Source organism: Micrasema longulum, unplaced genomic scaffold (assembly GCF_059751315.1).
Source record: "Micrasema longulum isolate JH-2025_06_02 unplaced genomic scaffold, ASM5975131v1 h1tg001425l, whole genome shotgun sequence".
NCBI lineage: Eukaryota > Metazoa > Arthropoda > Insecta > Trichoptera > Brachycentridae > Micrasema > Micrasema longulum.
In genome coordinates, this window is record NW_028278611.1 from 69,854 (window position 1) to 88,611 (window position 18,758).

Here is an 18,758-nt window from a genome sequence, read left to right on the forward strand (position 1 = left end):
AAAATCCCCAAATTCATGATATTTTCATGCGGTACATAATTTATTGAAGATAACAAAAAATGATAGTTAAGAATGATTACTAAAAGAAAATACGCCTGATTTTATTCCCGCCTTTTCCTGGGTTTTATTTGAAACAAGTACTAGTTTTTTCACTGCTATTTTTTTGCGTATTTCCATCCAGGATCAATAATAATTTATCTGCCATTGTTTTCGTGAAATATAAAACCGTTCCTTTGAACACATCCTAAAATAGCCTGTAAAAATGTTTTCGCCAAGGTGTCTGTCATCACTAAAATTCCTATTTAGCTTGATTTTGGAAGATTGAATTTCAAATCAACAATGTTAACCAAAGTTCATTTCATATTGTGTTAATGCAAACGGAATTTTAACTACCACGCCTTTTTGACACAGGATTGGAAATATAAATTACACAACATAAAATATATTGTATGGGTTTGGATTTTAATTTAAAATGTGAATACATGTCTACCATTCATGGTTTGAATTTATAATCTTTCAATTTAGGTATCATTTTGTTATAAGTATTTAAATAAATCTCCACCCAAAAGCCACGAGAAGGACTTTGTGGGATTTTAGATGTTTAAATTAAAGATGTTATAAATAAAATAAATTATAAAAGTAAATAATAAACAAATAAAAATATTTCAATGAATTGAAAAAATGGATTTTTCCATTTTGGTGTCAATTTAAAACACCGCCTTTTGTATTTTTAGTATGAAGCTTATAACCATTTTTAAAAAAATGTTTTTTTTTTCATGCTTACAATGAAGTGGTTTCCAAAAATGGTAAGTATTATTTTAATTTATAAGTGAAAGGTTTAGAAACTAATCAAAATTATAATGAATTTCGTAGTATGGCGGAATAACGCTCTGAAAATTCCACAACAAGAAAGTTTACTTGATTTTAGATCACGTACGGGTATATAGGTAGGGGTATTTATTAAATGATAATGTACAACTTTGTACAGTTTTTTATTAAATCTATTTTTTTTATATTCAGTTTTGAAAATACGCATAATATCTTTAGATATTTTTGATTGATTTTGAAAAATAGAATTAGGGTGATAAAATCAGGGTTCTCAGTAAGCTTTACCTTCGAAGAAGTTTTTATATTTAAAAGTAAATATATGTACCTCAGGGCTGACAGATGCAAATACAAACATCAAATGTTCAAAACAAGCCTAAAGAATATACTTTCTCTAAGTAATTTCTAAAAAAAAATAAGTATGTATTTGTATTTTCAGTATCTTGGTACATTCGTTCTTTCATTTATTCAAAATGAATGGACATGATCATAAACTAGATACGAAAATCGACATGTCATTTAGCCAAATTCTGGATTTGCATTCGTCTGCCTCTGAGGTACAAATATATTATGTGGGTACAATTTCTTTCGTTTTCTTTCCATTATCCGTGTTTTTAACTGTATGTGAACGTGTTAATACGTTCCATCAGTAAACAAAAAAAAATAGTACTTGAAATAACGCGAATAATTTTTATTTCTATATTTTAATGGTTATCGTGTTTCCCAGTTATTTTTTTTGGAAACGGAATATTTTGAGAGACGTTTTTCCATAGGAATTTATCACTCGTAAGTTCAAATAGTAACTGTTGACGTTTATTATAATATAATACTATACATACTGTTTTAAAACATTGCACATTTTATTTATTTTTTATCACGAAAATATTTTATTTATTAATTAATTTTCCAAATTAACTTCCCCATAGGACGCCTTTGGCTTTCATGTATTTTTATTAAAATAATACTTTTCTAGAGGAAAAGTACGATAGTCTTATTATTATAATGTAGAGTAGAAGACCACATTTCAAATGTAATGTAATTAAAAACGTTGCTTAACACATTAATCGTATTCTTATTTTGTTCTAAATAACGGATAAGCATAAATATTAATCGAAATATTTTGTTTAAACTAATTTTAATTTCTTGTCATTTATTAACAATTTTTGACTGAAATATTTTTGTTTTTTGAAAATATTTTTTTGTATTTCTGTATGTTATTTATTCTGATTTTAAAATTATTATAAGTATGTTTTTTCTTTATAATATACTTTCACTTTTTAACGTGTTATGTTTTAAATTACTTTAAATGCTGTTTTATTTTTCTTGTAATTACTTTGAGAATTTTTAAATTACCTATTGTTAACTATGTTGTTTTTTTCCCTCATAATATTATCATTGTATTTATTAAGAAACCATAAATACATTTAATTTATAACCACAGCATGTTTTATACTATAGAAACATCACTGGCGTATTAGAATTATGATTAATATTGTACACTACAAAAGTGTGTCAATTGTACTGGTTGTTTCCTAAATAATATAAAGTTATTTTTTTAAAAAGAGAAAACTAACAAAAGCCGTTTTAGCAATACATTTTTCTCCGTGGAGTAGAAAAAAAGCCAGTTTTGAAATTGAAATTTTATACAGCGAATTTAGTATTATTTTGCATATTACAATGTTAATCACTGAAGTTGATGTCGTGAAAATCTACATAACAATTAGTAGGATACGATTTTCGTGCTCAAACTCTTCTCAATAATGTTCAACGAAAATATAAATTAAAATAAAGTTATTAATTTAAAAAATACTTGGTACTTCCACTTAAGAATCCCTAGTGAATAATTTAATACGGAAAAAACAAAAGAAAAATACAATGTCTCAATCATGTGCAGGACTTACATCTATCGACAAAAATAAGAATAAAAAGTGGGTAAACTTAAATTATATCGAAAATACTAGCAATAAAAAAAAACAAGTTATAGAAAAAAAAGAATCTTTTAGTTTATTTTATAATAAAAAATCTTTGGGCCAAACATTAATAAAGAGTAAAGATCAGGTCGACAAATTTGAAAATAGCGGAATATACGAACTAACATGTACTTGTCCTGGTTCATATATAGGACAAAGTGGGAGAGCTATTAAATATAGAGTAAAAGAACATTTAGCTTCGCATAGATTAAATAACGACTTATCAAACTATGCATCACATTTAAATGAATTTAAACATACTTTTGATAAAGCAAAAAACATAAAAACTTTACATGTAGGACATAAAGGTCAAAAGTTAGATAGATTAGAAATTTTAGAAATAAATGGGATAAAAAATAATAGCGATAGAATTTGAATAAATCAACAGATAGAATTTAAAAACTCACCCTTATTAGCCCCCTTAGTTAGACCCTGTACATTGAAATAAAACAATAAATATTTTTCATAGAATATTCTCTTAAAAGTATACCGCCAACACATGTTTTAATAATTTGTCTCACTCTGTTCCATTGAAATATTTCGTGTTGTATTTTTTCAACTTATTTTTAAATGTACCTACACTTAAGATAATATTTAGTATTATATAAATTACCCTTACACTGTATTATATTCACCAGTCTGAAGATGCCCATTAGAGGATGAAAGCGCTAATTGGTCAAAATAAATAAGTGGAAGTGTACCAAGTATTTTTTTAAATTAATAACTTATATGTAAATATAAGTTATTACATCATTACAATGGAATTCCATCAAGAATTGTCAATAAATAATTTAAATGAAATAAAATAAAGTTGTATATCATGTAAGTACCGTCATATGTTAATTTGGAATTCATCGGTGAAATATTATTATTAAAAAACTTTCATTATTAATCTGATTTAGTTTAAATGCTTATTTTGTTAAGATTTATTTTTACAATATATTTTTTAATTCGATCATACTACTAATATGTTATTTTGCTTGCATAACACCTATTTTATCTACGGATGCGAATCGTGGCACCTCACTAGAGCCCAAAACAGCAAACTACTGAGTTTTGAGAAAAGATGTCTCGGAATAATCTTGAGTGTGCGATGGTTCGACTTTGTGAGGAATGACGAAATAATAGAACGGACGCAGCTAATTCCGGTGACAACGGTCATCAGGCGGAGGTGATACGGTTGGTTGCGTCATATACTACGGATGCCTCCTGAGAGCTTTGACCACGCTTGCCTACTTCACAAGGCATCAGATTCTTGATGTCCTGGAAGTCAGAACTACGGGACGCGAACCTGACTTGGGAGGATGCACACGAGCTGGCAGCTGACAGAGACTCCCTTAGGATCTTTATGGAAACCGTATTCCCAATTTATAAGGAGCGCACATAGAATGACGATATTATTTCAGATTGCTGGATATCTCAAATTCTTAATATTCATTTTTTTATTTTATTAAATATCTCTTTTAGTGCTCTATCCAGTGATAAGTTTATCAAATACGTCTTTATTTTTCGAAGTAGAGAAAGAATAAATGTTATTTATGATATTGTTTACCTAGCTTATATTGTGACATCTTAAAATTTCACATCTTCTCTCGGGTCACTCAGCGTTGACACATTTTGCCATATCTTTCCTAAAATGTCTGATGTCTTGTGTGGAATATTTTATTCCACGAATGACAAGGGTAAACTCAATTTCGTACATAAATCTTATTAAACTCAAAAAGATAAATGTATAAAGTGCCACATTTTCACACTTCGTGTGTATAAGACATTTTTTATGTAAAAATTTCCAAATACAAATTATAATGGGAATTTAGCTAGTTAATTATTAAATCAGTATCTTTCCTAGAAACATTACGACTTTTTCAAGCATTTAAAGAAACTGATTTAACATATTATATATTATTAATGAACATGACTTTAATCGTTTGCTGAAGTCTACTTAAAATTAAAAAATATTCGTAACGACAAATAAATATAAAAAACGTGTAATTCAAAGTTTTACGTTCTAAAAATTCCAGCATCGAGCTAACTTGTCCGCACGATTAGTGGGTACAACCTTGCAATATAAGTGGTTTAAAATTGTTGTATTTTTCAAATTCCAGCTACGTATGGCAGCTTTGAATGAGCCTGTCACTGGAGACATGCACGGAGTTAGGGGGGCAGATTACGCCTGCTACAGACAAGCTAGGAGAGCTGGTCTTCGCGGGACATTCAGAGCTTTCATATCTTCGAGGTAAGTAACTTATACGATATATTCGGATTGTAGTAGTGACGTACTCACTTTTAGTGAATTTAGCAGACCGTATGAAGATGACATCACATGTGTTGTCAATAATGAAGAAATAATGCAGCATCTCATTTATATGTCAAGGTTATCTGGTCTACATATTTACATACGTAAAAGTTGAATACACCCTTGCCTAAAACACCATTCTAGATTACGCTGATGTTTCCATGGCTGATTTAAGCTGTGAGCATCTAGATAAACTTGAACGACTTCAGAATACATGCAGAAGGTACATTTTTGGTCTTAGGAAATATGACCACATTTCTGATTATCGTAGACAACTGAAATGGCTCAAAATTAGACAGCGGAGAGACTATCACTCCCTCTCGCTTCTGTTCAATGTACTTTATAGTCCTAACGCTCCTATATACCTGCGTGAAAAATTTCAACGCTTATCAGTTCATGGTTTACCTCTTCGTTGTTATTCTCAAGGCACTTTCTTATACCCATCCACAATTCCTCTTTCTTCTCTAACTCATATAGTGCCCATGCGGCTCGACTGTGGAATCATCTCCCATCCACCATCAAAGATGTTACTACATTATCTCTGTTTAAATCACGTCTGAAGAAACATCTCTTTTCTCTTCCTTAATCTTTCCTCCTTTCCTCCTTTCCTCTTTTTTCCTTTTTCCCATTGAGTAATAGTTTATTACGTTTATTTATTTTTTAATATATCTTTAGCTTTTTAATCTTTTTTTCTATAGAATATGTTATGTAACTTGAATTATAAAAATAAAACTTTAATTTTATTGGATGGTTGGAAGAAATTGCTATTTGGCAATAAGCCCGCCATTGTACAAACAACATTATGTATAAAAAGTTAAATAAATAAATAAATACTTAAAAGCGGATGAAATTCGCGATGCTTTAGATGTCCGTTGCTGACAGCAAGGAACTTCTGCCCTACAGGAAATTGGATACAAACAATGTTTTCTTACCCGCGGTAAAAATGAAAACATTAAGTTGTATGGCCGAAATTCTTGAAATTGTATGAAAAAAATAACGAACTACTTTGAACGACGTCACTAGCTCATATAAATTTACCAACGATAAGAGGGTTGTGAAAGATTTCCGGATTACGAAAAGTCTATGAACCGATAGGCAGAATTGACCGAGAAGAAACGGAAGAGAACTATAGACGTCACACGCGGAGTAATTTCAGACATTCAAAACTTTAAAAAATCATACACACATATTTAAAAAAAAATTGTTTTGGTTTAGTTTATTAGCCCGTTAACAAACGAAAAATATAAAAAACCCAATGACTTCCTCATTCGTTTGCAGTTCATGTCAGAACTCAATGACATGACTAGGGAAGACGCAGAAATATCGTTTTCTTTTAAAACTGTATTTATTAAAATGAACTTATTAGCATAATACCGCCACGGTGATTGGATATAAATTTATTTTAATTAATGAAAAAACAATAATTTCCTTACCACATACCGCACCCCGCATCTGAAGACTTGAGTTTCCTTGGCGGTGCCCACATAGGTACAAGAAAAAAATTATCGTTTAATAAAAATATTATTTACCAGGACCGCAACTACGCAAATTACGCGCGTGGTGACAACTACTATTACTACCATCACGCTATTTACCCCGTAGGGGAATACAGAGAGGATAAAGCCACAGGCGTCGATCCTAATATCCATTCCGAGCTTTTTCCACATTCATACATCTTATCATACATGCCCTTCGGTTATGAGGAGATTTTGGTTTATCAGATCATGCCACGTCTCCCTCTTCCAACGTTACCATTTACTATCGGCATAAGTTTCTGTTTCGCCTTGAAGCATTTGAAATGTGGATCCACCGTAGAATGTTAAGAATATCTTGGACCGATATGATAACCAACAATGAAGTATTACGTAGAGCCAATACTAATAAAAAACTATTCACCACTGTTAAGTTCCGTAAGATTTCATATTTTGTCCATGTGTTGAGAGGTGATAAATATGCCATACTTCAGTTTGTCATGAAGGGCAAGATCGAGGGACGTAGAGTGGTCGGAAGAAAACAGCTTCCCTGGCTTCGAAACATCCGAGCATGGACCAAGATTAGAACTGTGGATGAGCTGTTTCGCACTGCTCAGGATAGGGAAGCTTTCTCCCAAGTGATCGTCAACGTCGGGGGGACCGAACATGACACGTGAAGAAGAAGAAAAATACGTTTCTGTTATACTATTATTTCATCATCCATTCGTTCTACATGGCCAAGCCATCTTAGTGACTCTTTCTTAATCTTATCATTTATACCCGTCTCAGATTTGCACTCTCGCCTGATTTCATCATTCGTAACCATGTCAGACATTGATTTCCCATATATTCGTTAGCGATTAAATTTCGACTGCGTTCATTCTTCTTTCATTCATCTTCTGCCAGGTCCTAGCTTCTCTTCCGTACACGAGTGTTGGAACTAAAACTATATTGTGCACTGACAGTCTAGCTTTGATTGATAGTTTTTAGCAATTATGATGGCAACTTTTATTTTAATTATAAATATTTATCTTTAGAAGTATTTTAGAAATCGACATTCATGGGTATAGAAAATACAACCATGTAGAACTAAGCTATGTTCACTCCTTTTGAGTTTTCTCTATTTCCGCTTTCGAGTGCAATCATAATATTCTTGGAATTTACGTAAACGCGAATGACTTCGATTCGGAGTAAATATCTTCCCTTCGTTTAAATGATATCAATGTCGATGTTTATTCGGATCGTAAATCGAAAATTTCTGCAAAACGTAGCTAGCGTGTATGTTATTTATTCTAAATTTAGTGTTAGTACAAACACTGTAGTGGTTTGGAGAAAATTTATAACATTATATACCGTCAGAATACTGATAAAAACCCTCTACATGCATTATTGCCTTTAGAGGGGTTTACTAAGAAAAATACGTTAAAATATTTGATTCAACAAAGTGTTTTCCTGTCTTCCTTATCCATATTTCGGACATGATACATACTCATGAACCCATTTTAGTTTATTTAAATGTTTTAATTGTTTCAATAGATGAGATTTCACAAAAAATATCTTGTAAATGCAATTAAAATGGGTGCTAACTTTGAAACTCAATATCGGTGGAATTAGAAGATTTTATCAAAAAATGTCACATTTGAAACATTTTTTTTTCAATTTTTGTCATTTAGATTTAAAAAGTCTAACTTGTTTTTTAATCGAACTCTGTTTTCGTGTTTAGGAAACTTTATACCTACTGTATGAAAATATATTCAAATAATTCTGAATTTTATTATATCTCTAAAATAGAAACATTAACTATGTTATTAAATATTTATGTATAACCACTTATCGACTTTTCTATGTCTACCGGTTTCGAGACGTACTTGTCTCTTCGTCAGGACACCAATTAAACCGACATGCAAAACCCACCATACACCTTCACCATAGTTTTTGCACAAAAATCTAAAACCAACATTACCGCAAATCAATTTTGATCATGACTTTAATTAAAATACAGGATTTAAAATTTTACGTACAAATAATAAAGGGTTAAGGGTCAATAATATGGAAATATTTCACATGAGGAACGCCTTAAAAAATAATGTTCCTTTGATCAATAATCAAAAAACCTTTTAATATAGCCTGTTATACGATATTCCATTGTAATGGTCACCCTAAACCTATTAAATTCAAGCTATTCCTTTCATCCTCTATTTTTTCTCCAGTATTTCTCAAACAACATAAAATATTTTCATAATCTAATCAATGCATGTTTGTCCTAATCAGTGCATGTGCTTAATTATATGCGTATTAAAACTTAAGCCGGGTTGTGGTCCAGCGGTAGTTTAACAGACTCCGAGGTTCAAATCCCGCTCCGCCACAGTTGGATATTTTAGGTAGAGTATTTTCAAATATTTAAAAATTAACCTGGAATTTTAATATTTTGGTAAGTTATAACAACGCAAAAATATTTACTTTATGTTAAATAAATATAATATAACCTAGGAACTTGTTTTCAATTTGTTTTACAGTGTGGTTCACATTATCATTTATTTTCAGTGTTTTATGAAAATTCTGTACTTTAATCAGACTAGCGTCGTAAAAAAAATATTTTCAAGCGATCTAAATGAATATTTATACAATGCAAAGATCTTATTTTGAACACTGCCTTTTACTAGTGGTCGCTCGTTAATGGTTTTCATTGTACAGGTAAACGTCGTTTTGCGCCGGTTCGATTTACGCCGATTCACAATTACGCCGGCGTAGGATTCTCCGATTCGGCTGACACCAGACGACAGTAGGCGCCGTGATTCTAATAACAGACACACTTTTACACGTTATTTCATTGTACTACCGTGTACGCGAGCAGCCTATTGTGTTTGTGAAATTGTTTCCGAGTTGGTTTTCGTTTTGTTTTTATTAAATATAAAGAGTATGATAGTATTTTTTACTTTTTATTTTATTTTCATAAAAATTAAAATAATATTCAAATATAATTTATATGATTCTGCAAGAAAGGAAGCAACAATTAAAGCAAATGAAATTGGATGATTTCTTCAAAAAGTGTGAGAATTTAATTTAGTAACGACAAACGGAGAGTTAGTATTCATTATAAAAAAATCATTATTTATTTCAAGAGACTATTATTTATTTTGTAAACGAATTAAAACTGTATTTATTACATACATTTATTATTTATTTTGAATAAATATAGGATATGTATTAAATAAACGTGTTTGATTGTTCTTAGAATTTTGATACGGAAATTTGTGTTCATTTTACGCCGATTTTTTTTTTTACGCCGGTGTCTCTCAGAACGGAACCCCAGCGTAAAACGAAGTTTACTTGTATTTTAATAATACCCAAAAACCATGGCAAAATTTCGCACTTTAAAAATATGTATTACTTGCTGGTCGGCGGAAGTGTATGCATCGTAAGAATAAGTGGCTTGTGAATCGATTCACTATGGTTTTAATAATAAATTAGGTAAATGAATTATCAAACAATAAAAGTTATGTCACCGCGAACTATCGTATTTAATATATTTGATGAATGTACCTACCAATATATAATATTAATTTTCCTCGATAAATTGTGGAGCCTAGTGAATAATACGTAAAAAAGTTAAAAAGAAATACGGAAATTTTTATTAATTCATAAATTACATGAAAATAATTGCTCTTTGAAAAGTCCACACCCGTAATTGCCCTATTTTATTCCAATATATGCATTAATTTAATTAATGGTATATGTATGTATGGGTAATTAGATAGGCCCACCGAATAATGATTAATAGTTCAATCACTGTTAAATTATTACCTACGGAGACATGTTCTAATCCATTTTGGCTCGATGTCAAAGTAAATTTAGGAGGTTTCTGGTAGAATCTAATAGATATGATGATATTATGCACACAATATTAATAACACGTTAGTTATTTATCGTAGTAAGATAACAATTAATTAATATTTTAACAACTTAATATTTAATATGCTTGTATTTTCTAATGATAAATATTATTAATCGCTATCACATCAAATACTAAATATTATTATTGAACAATGTAAATGCAATGTTTATATTTTGGTTACAGGAATATTACAAAATTACCCGTAACTGTAAAATATTAATACCGCTTTCCCAGTGGGGATTAGTTCCACAAATGAAAATATTTCAAACCCAACAAAATGTTTAATGTAGATTTATTTTTTAAATACAAAAGTATTAATCTGTATACACAGGCCTAAAAATATCAAATTAACGGGTACCTGCGTACCTTAGGCGGCATACAAATGATCATGCAACCAAGATTTTTTCATTTTTTTAAAATAAATATTTGCGTTTCTATGATTAACCCAAATATTTAATTTTGAGGACCATTTTAAACAAGTTGTAAATAACTCACTATTAGAAAATGGAATCAAGTTGGGATTCGAACCACAGACCTTTGGTCCGTGAGCCCGAGACACTAGCCACAGGACCACAACCTGATTTATAAATTCACTCATTCCGTATCCAGGTACGTGAAGAATACAGTGATGTGCGTGCAGAACCCTGGACGAGTATTTTTGACTCGGTGGCTACTCTTGGGTAAAAGCTCTGAATAAAAAAATCGAGTGGAAATAACCGCCTCGTTGTATAGTGATTTGAGCGTTTGCCTACCATTCTTAAGATCACGGCTTTGATTTCTGGAAGGATGGACGATAAATATTGATTTCAAAGGCTTTTTGAACACTGAACACTTAGCGCGTTATGCATGACGTCTCGGGTTCATTTCAAATATGAATAATAAATATATTTTTAAGGAATAACCCGCTAAACCTTTATTTAAGAGGCTTGCCAGCAGGTGGGAAAGTGAGGATACGAAAGAAAGTAGCACCCGGACTTGTTGAGAAAAACCATTTCTTGGATTTTTCTCTAGCGACTGACGGGAATCGAACCCGCGACGCCAGTTTCACAGATACCCGTCTAACCAACTGCGCCACGGCGCGGCGCCAGTTACATGAGGTATCTTGCCTTTCTAAAACAAATGGGATACACGTTTTAATTTGTATACCAATACAGTGCCCTATGCTCCATAATTTCAGGCTAAGGGTTTGGAGGACACCAAACTTTTTTTGATTTAAAATCATATGCATACAACCAATAATTACAATTGGCAATATTTTTATGTTGAATTTTTTTGGAAAAAGAAATATTTATTTTCTTATGATTCACGCAAACATTTCTATTTTGGAGGCCATTTTTAACAAGTTGTAAATAAGTATTAGAAAATGGGAATCAAGTAGTGGTAGAGTGGGATTCGAACCTTGGACCTTTGATCCATGACTCCGCGACACTGGCCGCTGTTTACACTAATTTCATCCGGAGAGTAGAACAAAACCATTTTTAAACTATTAATTTTTTTTTTCATTTTTATAAAACAAAAAATGGATAAATGTATTAAATTATAACGCGTATTAAACCTCTTTTAAACTAAGATCTTAAATATTCGTTTACACTAGCAGTTAAAATGGAAGCTTTTTGAAGCTTAGCTTAGGAAAATCGATTTAATATTTTTTTTTTAAATGGCGTGGTGTTTTTTAAGGTCTGCAAAACTACTTTGTCAACGTTTGTTTTTGCAGCAATAAAGCGTATGTAGGTATCTGTTTTAATCCCTACGGGCGGATGGGATTAGTGCAATAGGTTTTAACTGCTAAAAAGTGAACACGTTTTTTGTTCGGCCAGTAAAATAAATTTCACGTCAAATAAAGCGCCACACCAATAAACGAAATAAATTGCCTAATTTTATGCAAAAATCAGAACGTTTTTTTAGCAAAATTGGTATTTAAATAGAAGCGAACATTTCTTCCATGTATGAGTTTGGATTAATTCTTGGCATTTACAGTTCTAATAATCTTCATTTTATGGTTTTAGTGTTCATCTTACATACTTACAACGTGCAACGTTTGCCATTATTTACGCTTCCTTCCCGGTGATGTGTAGCTAGTACACATTGCATCTAATAACTTTAATGTCTCCACAAATATAAGAAATACTGTGCTTAAAGTTTGATATTTCTCTTTTGTACATTGACGTAAAAGTTTAATTATTTTTTTAATTAAATAATAAATACTCGTTGGGCACAGAAAAAGCATTTTGTCTGAAACTGGATATAAATCACCTATACAATCGATAAAGTTTACCAATTTGTCGCATTTCGCGGCGTATGAAGTGGAAAAGCACCGAATAAACAGTTGTCTCACACGCTCTTTATGTCTCACTTTCGATACTATGGGGGCGAGAGAGACAATTTCACGCGTCACACGCGCGAATAGCAAAGTTGCCAGAACGTCTGCCAGACGCCAGTAGCTCTCCAAACTTCGCTAGGAGCATGAGCTATTGGTTGTTTAATTTGTTTACCAATTAGATTAAAAATACTATCACTTTGACTTAAATTATAAATTATTGAATCAATTGTCTATAAATAATCAATTTTTCTGATTTAAAAACTCTAATGTTTGCCTGTGCATGAGGATTTTTTTGGCACAGGGAAGGGATAACTAGCCAACGACAGCTCACTAGCTCTGTAAATCCTAAACTCACCTATTCCATTATCATTCGGGTTTTATTGTGTATACTTGCGAACAACCTAGGACCAATAGAAAAAGAAACAGTTTTTTTGTATACAGCAATCAATTTTTACAATTCAGTTTCTAATGATCTAAAAAATATTCCAAACATACACGTACTTAAAAAACACCTAAATAAAACAGTTCTTACAGCCCGTGTGACGAGTGATAGGTGATGTTATTTTATCGAATTTTTATTTAAACTATTTTGTTATTATATATAATATCCCCTCATACCAGCACTTTTGCTGATTGGAAATATTTCGTAAAAATAAAATATGTAATATAATGTAATATGTAAAGTTCAAAAACCTTGTATTTTGTCATAAATAAATAAAAATATTTAAAAAAAAGAAAAAAATATATTTATTTATCTTTATATTAAAAGATTTTGAAAGTTACATTCAATCGATAATTTGTTTCAAAAAGTACAAGCAAAATATTTTTTTCATTTAAAATCTCGCCTTGTTCACTTTAAATTCAAGTTGAATGCAACCTCCTTTTCGCATATTTAAAGAGAGTTAAAACGGATGATTTTTCATTTCATTATGTCATCAAAAACCTTAATTTAAAGTACTTCTGTTAGAATTACTTACAAAAGAAAATTTGAAACTAAAGGTGCAATTATGAATCTTCTCTATCCTCTAAAGAGTGGTTAATTTGAGTATATATGTTTTCTTCGTGCGGTTAATTTTTTCCACTCTGATGATTAAACGAAAAAAAATATGAACACGTGAAATCAAACAAGATGATTTTAATATAGAACATTATTGCGACTTACCCAAAACACTTAATTTGGTTGAATTGACCAAACCGAATTAGTTTTATTTCCGTTTTTAAAGGAGTTTTATACACCATTTGACGTTTAATCATCAGTGTGGCCATTATATGACGCAAAGTGTCGCAGCATATAAAAATAAAAAATCTTCAAATTAATCACTCTCTAGGGGGTCGAGACGTTTCAAAATACCACCCCCAGGGTGCTATTCTGAACCGCTCTCGCGGCACGAGAAAACAATTATTTTCGTGTATTTTGTATGTATAATATATGTATGTATAAATACACGAGATAATATGGCTGCGAAAGCGTTTGAAATACCACCCCAGGAGCTCAATCACAGATAACTATCGACATGCTAAAAAACGTGCTAAGTATTTGAGCGATCACCACGAACAATCATGAACAGGCTGAAGTTAAAGCGGTCGCGTTGCAAAACGAAATTCAACTTCGGTCAGTTCAAGAGGATTGGTTGAATCTCGCACAGGAACTTATCTATGGCGTTTTGCAACGCGACCGCTTTAACTTCAGCGTGTTCATGATTGTTCGTGGTGATTGCTCAAATACTTAGCACGTTTTTTAGCATGTCGATAGCCATCTGTGATTGAGCTCCAGGTCGATATAATGTATCGTTTATGTTACGAGGGAATATTAACATAATTTTTCTCTTCTTGAAAATATACAACGATTTCCTACATTTGATTTCCTACAGTGGATGGTTAGCGGAATCTTGCTTTTAAGTATTGAACTATTTGCTATGGATACTAACATTTGTAATAACATATTATTACACATTGATTGTGAATTCAGATAGATTTTAATGAAGGATTCCGGTTTGGATCCCACGCATAAAACCAAATATGGGCTACGAGCTATGAGGTCTTTAAATATTACTTGTGAAAGACCAGGGTGTCAAACTAAAAAAAAAATTAATGTCCACCCAATTTTTATAAATCTTGTAAAAAATATATATATTGATGCACTCTGCATTCATCAATAATAAACACTGGTTAATAATTGCATTAGATTTTTTTTTAAATAGATAGATAGAGTGCATTTTATCACAACTACAAAGAGCCTAGTTGACAGTAAAAAAAGACACCAATTGATATATTTTCAATCAAAGGAAAATAATACGTCAAAACAAAACATTTCTTATTTCCACTCAAGCGTAAGTATCTACTCTAAGTAAATTTGAATTTGATTTTAGTATCGAACAATCAATTTTATGTGTTGTGATATTACCCGATTCCCTATTTTCTGTTTCATTATTCCCAATGCCCGGGTTTTCAAATAATATAAAGTATGAGAATATGATCGTTTTAAGCAAAGCAAAAAATTAAAAATAAACCGTGGAACGTTAAAGTTGAAATTTATTGTCTAAAAAATATTGCGCGTCCAATAATGCGACCCTAATGCGGAATGGTTAAGGTGGTAGACGGAGGTATGAATAAAAAATGTATAATGAATTGTAAAAGTCTGACAAACAGTTGATGTTTTCTCATAGACTCAATATGTTGGTATATAAATTATTATGACAATGTATGTAAAATGGATACGACAAGTAGGTACCTTCTTTGAAAAACTACTGATCATTATTTTTTTATTTTTGGAGATTTTATAACATGTTAGCGACTGTTCGTTCATGGATAATAGATGGCGCCTTTGTTAGTATAGCCAAGGACTTTTTTTACACTCCGGATACAAATACGAAAATACGCATTAAAAAATAATATTTATAAGATCATTTTAAATAATTTGCTTGGCACAGACTTATAGGAATTTTAATATTGTTTAAATAATATTTCAATACGAAATGATGAGAAAGGTGTATACTTTGCAATGAAAAAAGAGATGTCAAAAAAACGGTTTTGTCATATTTTCTTTTACATAATCCTAAAAAAACATACTTATTTATCAATTACCCCCAACCAAATTGGTAAAAAAAATACTTATAATCAATGTGTATACTAAAATTGATGAAATCGGAAATTCATCGGCTGCGGTGTTTAAGGTTATCGAAAATATTTACATTTTACGCTCAAAAAATATAAAATCAATTGATACTTACTTGTCATTAACACTCTCTTTAATTTCAAAAGGCAGCTCAACTAATTAATAAACCAAAAACATAAAAATTTCCATTTGAAGTGATTTTCAATCTTAATGTTTTTCATTCGTGATTGGTCTTAATTATAAAAAAATAATTAAAAAAGTGTAAATTCGAAATTAAGATTTTTTAAAGTATTTTTTTAAAAATCTTTTGCAGTAAGTTATGTTTTGTTACCGAACAGATATAGATAAATGATCAGAAGATTTTGAAAAATTACTATTTTTAAGTTCATTTTCAGTTACGTAGTTGTGAATTACTGAGTTAGAAAATTAGAGGAGGGCTATAATTTATGACATCCGATCGGGAGTCGCTAAATTACCTCGAGACCACACCCGTCTTTCTAACGTTGATATTATATTCCAAAAAATACATCAGCTACTCAGTAAATTTTATTGTTGAACATTTATTTGACTTTATGTTCTTGAGAAATGAAGGCGCTGGCTAGGAGCTTAAAGTATAATTAAATAATCTGGCAAACATTGCTTTGCCCTCAAAAATTGGAAATAAAGAGATCTGTAATCACGATATATCGACGGACGCATATCAATGCAATAGACACATGTTTGTATTAATTAATTATGCAGTATCTGATAGCTTTCAAAAAATATCAAGCTTTGTTTTTGCTCTCCTAAAAACCTTACAAAATGCAGTTTTGAAGTAAACGTAGGGACTGTCGATATGTACATGCAAACATTCGCGAGAGAAAGAGATAAACGTACTTTCTTAGTTTGGATGTCTGTGTTGTCATAACTACGATGCAACCATAGAATTAAGAATAGTCCAGAAGGAGCGTAGAATCATATTTGAATACATCGGACTGTGTCCAATAATTTCCCCACTATGCCTCACTTTCGCCGCGCGCATTCGTGAAGTCACCGAGTAATATTGCCAGATCACGAAGAATATAACCATAACACAAATTTAAGGTTAAAAAAACCATTAATTAATTTTTCTAAAATTTTATTGTGCTCGGAAACATTTATTGACACAACAGAGTAGATAAGTAAAGGGTCATTTAATAAGAGTGATTGAATTAATGAACTTTGAACTTAAAATATAAAACAAAATTATTTTACATAAAACGGATATTTTTATATGATGTTTATAATATTCTATGTTTTAAAGATAATGTTGGCCAAATGTCCACTACGGCGTTGTTTAATCTGAGGTTCAATTTTCATTATTTCTCTTATTATATGAGCAAAGTAGGGTAAAAAAATTTACTACCCTGGCAACACTAACGAAATTCCCATTTTGTTTCTTCGACAATCTGACAGATGGAACATAATTCTTTTTTTTTTTCAATTTTAAGTAATGTATTTGTGACAAACACATTCGTTTGCTAATTACACATGAAATGTGATTGCATCCTGTTTCTTTAAGATCCTAGCAGTATTTCTACACTTTAAAAGGACACAACACGGCATGGTTAAATGCGAATCAGGAGTTGCGTACTGAGCGACGTCTACAAAGAAACTAATGGGTCAAAACGTAAACCAACTCATTTATGAGTAGTTGAGTCGTCTTCTGTTTGATGTGCGTATGCGGTTTCTGGACTATTCTTAATTCTATGGATTCAACATATGGTATGAAAAAATTCGACAATTTGAAGAAACACTGGCAAAAAGAACAAATTTATTCATATAATTTCGTAAAGTAACTCTGTTTCTTTATCCCCTTGACTTCCAATTTTTCGAACAGATATTATATGAAGTCTCGGGAACAATATTTAATTGAGTAACAATTGAACGTAGTTGTGCAGAAAGCAGCCAGTCCACATTTTTAAAAAACGAGATATTGTATCGGGTCAGTGAGGTCAATTTCGGTGTTCAATGTCCTGCTAAAAACATCCAGGTCACTTTAAAACAAAAAACTGTATTAACCACCTTCTGAAAATAATGTCGATCACAAAAACGGCATTTCTCAATTTGTAGAAAACACCCACAGAACTTGAAAAATCTTACGATACTTTAAAAATCATAAAAAACTGGTCAACTAGGTAATTGTATTATTGTTTGTAATTTACAAAAAACTAATGTATTCATTATTTATCATTTGTCAAAGTCAAAAACATTCCAACTGTTGTGTAAATTTGATTATTTACTCATTTACAAACGTGCTATTATCTCAGTTTCACTTTTCCACGACTGGCTGCTGTCTGCATAACTACTTTCAATTTATTTATTTATTTATTACTAATATTTAAACACATATTTATATATATTGAAGAGAAGAGAAACAATAAAAAACAGTTAACAATTTGTATGTAGATTTTTTTTACATTTGTAATTCACAATTTGTCACCCAACTAAACAAAGGTCTTTTCTAAGGCCCACAAATTATGAATTTTCTGGTTTGCAATGGAACATAGTAAAAATAAAGGAATACAAAAAAATACACTAAGCATCAAGAAGAAATTAAAAAATATTTTTTGTTGAATTCACTACATGGCCGGGAGTATATCATACAAAACATGTAGTCCTGTGCAATCCACTTGGTTATACTGACTTCAAACGTACTTAAGCTGTTTGTGGTTTTCAAGGAGCTGTCCAACTGACTATACACTCTCGGTGCAATAATACTATATTGCATTTGGGCGAAGCTTGTTCTTGCAGCAGGGGCTACATAATTTTCAGCTAGAGCACATCTCTTGTATCTATTTTGCTGGGTTCTTTGTGCACTAGTTTTAGCTGAGCTGACTTTATAAA

At 31.1% G+C, this 18,758-nt stretch overlaps 1 protein-coding gene across 1 annotated transcript in view; it reads left to right on the plus strand.

Moving 5' to 3' along the window:
- Mp (collagen XV/XVIII-type protein multiplexin) overlaps positions 1 to 18,758 on the plus strand; it is a 96,692-nt gene that overhangs the window by 69,791 nt on the left and 8,143 nt on the right. Inside the window, exon 13 of the mRNA XM_088235707.1 lies at positions 4,901 to 5,031. Within this exon, the coding sequence (XP_088091833.1) occupies positions 4,901 to 5,031 (131 nt within the window). The remainder of the gene's footprint in view (positions 1 to 4,900; positions 5,032 to 18,758) is intronic.